General features: G+C 52.6%; 1 protein-coding gene across 1 annotated transcript in view; it reads right to left on the bottom strand.

The window, feature by feature from the left end:
- The window catches only part of TTLL8 (tubulin tyrosine ligase like 8), a 28,016-nt gene extending 27,555 nt beyond the window's left edge, over nt 1-461 (bottom strand). Inside the window, exon 1 of the mRNA XM_015568710.1 lies at nt 338-461. Within this exon, the coding sequence (XP_015424196.1) occupies nt 338-461 (124 nt within the window). The remainder of the gene's footprint in view (nt 1-337) is intronic.
- Between the last annotated feature and the right edge of the window lie 3,513 nt (nt 462-3,974).

The following is a 3,974-nucleotide window of genomic DNA, read 5'->3' on the forward strand; positions in this document are numbered from 1 at the left end:
GGGCACCACACAGAACTGATCTGCGGCGTCCGGGCCTCCGTGAGGGAGCTGAGCCCGCGGCCAGGAGAAGACACGGAGCGGCCTGCAGAGCGCGGCCATCGGAGTGAAAACCGGCGAGCGGGGCCTTGTCAGGGCTGCCGTGTTCTGCTCCGTGACAGAAGCCAAGGTCCCAGGCTGGGAAACACCGGCAAGCTCACATCTGGGCCCACACAGGGGCTCCCTGATTCCATTTGCTCGACGCCTGCGCCGGGAACACCAGTCCATGCAGACAGAGCCGGGCGGGAGGGGGCAGGAGGGGAGCCGGGCCGGTGCAAACACCCAGCAGCTCAGTCCTCACGCAGCCAGACAGACATATCAGCGAAGGCGGTGAGGACCAAGATCTGAACACGACGTCGCCTTCGCCTCTCCAGCTCCGCAGCCCCGGGCACGGTGACTCCGGGACACGGGACAGTGACCAACATTGTCCCTAAAGAAGATGACGCCCCCTGGTCCCAGCTCCGTTAGGTCAGGGATCGATAACAGAACCAAGTATCGGGCAGAAAGCCACCCCGTTAACAAGCACGCTCCCCACAGCCCGCGGCCGAGGAAGCGATCGCGCAGAAAGCGGCGCCTGCTGACGAAATGGGAACCGAACGCCCACATCAGCGCTCGGCCACGAGACTGAGGCTGCGTTCACGAAGGGAGTTTCTGCTGCAGGTGCGTCTATGGGGACAGTAAAGGCTGAGACCCAGAGAGAGGTGATGCGAGGAAGAGCCAAGTAAACGCACACCCCCCCCCCGGATAACAGGAAAATGATTTTTAATTCGATAAAGAGAATCACCCAAGCCCAACGTTTAAGACTCATAAGATCAATAAACAATGGGAGACGCGAGTCATAAAAATAAAAAAGGCATCAAAAAGCCGTAACGACAGGAAACCCCTTACTCAGATGCTTACAAACTGAGAGGCTATTATGAACTTCAGGGCAATAAACTAGGAATGGAGGGAAAATGGGCTGTTGTTAGAATCAAGGGCAAACGGAGGCCGGCCTTGGAAATGCCCTGAGCAGACAAACCGGGTTAGTCATCCCTGCAGAACCCCACGCCCGGCGGGTTCAGGGCAGGCTGCCCAAAACGTGCCGCTGCTGCTTATTGTGAGTTACATGACTTAGGAACCAGCCGGACTCATCGAGTCCACTCCGGGGATAGATCCGAAAGCCCCAGAGCACTCATTCGAAAGAATACAGGCACCTCTGTGCTCACAGCAGCCTCGCTTACAAAAGCCCAGGTGTGGAAGCGGCCCAAGTGCCCATCCGCAGGCGAGTGGGTAAAAGGCCGCGTCCATCACACAGCGGACACTGTGCGGCCGTAAAGAAGAAGGGACTCTTACTCTAGCGACAGCACGGACGGACCTGGAGAATGCTGTGCTGAGTGAAATCAGCCAGAGAAAGAGACACGTATGACGTCACTTACCTGTGGAATCTCATGAACAAAATAAACAAACAAAATAGAAGCAGACTCGGGGATACAGAGAACAGACCCACAGCTGTCAGAGGGGAGGCGGGTTCCGGGCTGGGTGAAAAGGGTGACGGGATTAAGGGGGAAAATTCAGACAGACAACAGTGTGGTGGTTACCAGAGGGAAAGGGGGTGGAGGAGGTAGGAGAAGGTGAAGGGGGATCAATGGTGAGGGAGGGAGACTCAGCCTGGGGTAGTGAACACACAGTACAACATACAGAGGATGAGCCACAGGATCGTGCCCCTGAAACCTGTCTAACTTTATTAACCAATGTCACCCCAATTTCAAAAAGGAACAGCCGGTGTCAGAGGACCCCTGACCCCTTCGATGCCCCTGCCCCAAGCAGGTAATACATCTCCCGCAGGCCAGGGGCCCACCCCAGACACGGGGTTTCGGGGCTGAGAATCAAACTAGAAATTAATAACAAAAAGGCAACTAGAAATTTCCTAAACGTCCAAGAAGTAAGCGGCCGGCTGTTGTTTTATCTAAGAAATGCGTATTACATCGATCGTTGTTGTTGTTGTTAACCCGCACCCGAGGGTGTTTTCCCAGTGACTTTTAGGGAGAGACAGAGAGAAACATCGATGTGAGAGAAACACATTGATCGGTTGACTCCTGCACGAGCCCTGACCAGCGCCAGGGCCCGAGGAGCCTGCAACCCAGGCACGTGCCCTTGACCGGAATCGAACCCGGGACCCTTTGGTCTTCAGGTCGATGCTCTATCCACTGAACCACACCGGCCAGGGCAGCAGCCCTCTTTTAAAATAAAACATGAATCAAAGCCAATTTCAAAATGATCTGAATTAAATGAGAATGAGAATGTGACCTATCAGAGCACCGCAACGCAGCTGCGTGGTGATCGGGGGGGAAGGGTACCGATTTAAGTGCGGAAGTTAGAAGAGAAACAAGCTGGACGTTATCTCAGCTGCCATCTCAAGAGGCTAGAAAGAGGCCAATTAAACAAGAAGAAGTAGGAGCTCAGCAACAATAAAAAGGTAAGGCTTCCATGAAATGAAAAGCAGGTGCACTCTAGAGAAGACAGGCAACGCCAAAAGTTGGATCTTTGCAGCATTTTTTAACGGATAAACCTCTCCACAGGCTGGTCACGAAGGGGAACACGGATTACCAGCAGCAAGAATGGAAGCGGGCGGCAGGACCGACGCACGGGATTAAATGATGACAGGATCCTATGAGCATCCGCATATCAGGAATTTGACAGCTCATGTCAAACGGGCTCAGCCAAACTGACATAACAGGAACCTGGACGGGCCTATTTCTGTTAAAGAGATTCCCAAGTGAAACAAGGTCTGGGAGGCATCACAGGTCAATTTTCCCAAATATTTAAGGGAAAAAATATACATAAAGAAGAAAAAAGCGGCCAAAAAAAGAAAAACGATTAAAAATTTTAAGAGATCTTATATAAAGCCTTTCATTGAATGGGAAAACCAGGCTCTTTTCAACAAGCCATAAGTTTAACACCCAAACCTGTCAAAAATGCTACAAGAAAGGAATAGTAAGGCCGATCTCACTCATAAAGAGACGCGAGTCCTGCCTGAGAGGCTCAGTTGGTTGAGCATCGTCCGGGGCTTAGGGCTCGATCCTCAGTAGGGGGCGTGCAGGAGGCAGCCCATGTATGTTTCGCACATTAATGTTTCTTTCTCTCTCTCCCACCCTCTTCCTCTCTCTCTCTCTCAAAAAAATTAATAATAATAAAAAAAGTAAACAAAAAATTTTTAGTCAAATCCAGCGACACATGAAACAAAACAGCAGGACCACGTGGAGTTTAGTCCATGAGTACAACGTTGATTTAATACTTGGCAATCCCTCAGCGTAACCCACCACACTCATAGCCGAAGGAGCGAGTCTGTGTGTTGCCGTCTCACTAGATGCAGAGGACAGTGTGTGGTACAATGTCAGAGCTGTTCGTTTGAGTCTCAGTGAACCGGGCGTAAAAGGGAACCGTCTTTAACGTGCGCAGCAATGTCATCCTTCGTGGTGAAACACTGAGCACCTTCCTTCCGCGTTTGGAAAAACACAACAGAAAGATGCCCACTCTCCCACCTGCATCCAACATTCTGTGGACAGAGCTGGCCAGAGCAATAAGACCAGAAAAAGAAATAAAACGATGGCGACGGGAAGGGTCTGCAGATGAGTGTGCACAAGCCCACAGGAATCTATCCGCTGTTGTAATCCGCAGGTGTGTCAGGAACGCCACCAAACGCCAAGTCAGTAAAACGAAATCAGCTGTTTTCCTAAACACCTAGAACCGCTTAGAAAATGACACCGGAACGTGTCGCCGCCACAGCACCACAAAGGTCTTGCGTCCCTGCCCCTGACACCGCCGGCTGGACGGTCGCGGGCGGGGAGACCGCCGTCACGGGGTGAGCTCTCGCCCAGACGGGCTGTAGTCTGTGCGGGCGCAGACCAACCGTTCGACCAGCACCCGCAGGGGGAGCAGCCAGGAGACCGGGCGGGGCG

The sequence above is a fragment of the Myotis davidii genome, unplaced genomic scaffold (genome assembly GCF_000327345.1).
Source record: "Myotis davidii unplaced genomic scaffold, ASM32734v1 scaffold845, whole genome shotgun sequence".
In the NCBI taxonomy this organism is placed as follows: domain Eukaryota; kingdom Metazoa; phylum Chordata; class Mammalia; order Chiroptera; family Vespertilionidae; genus Myotis; species Myotis davidii.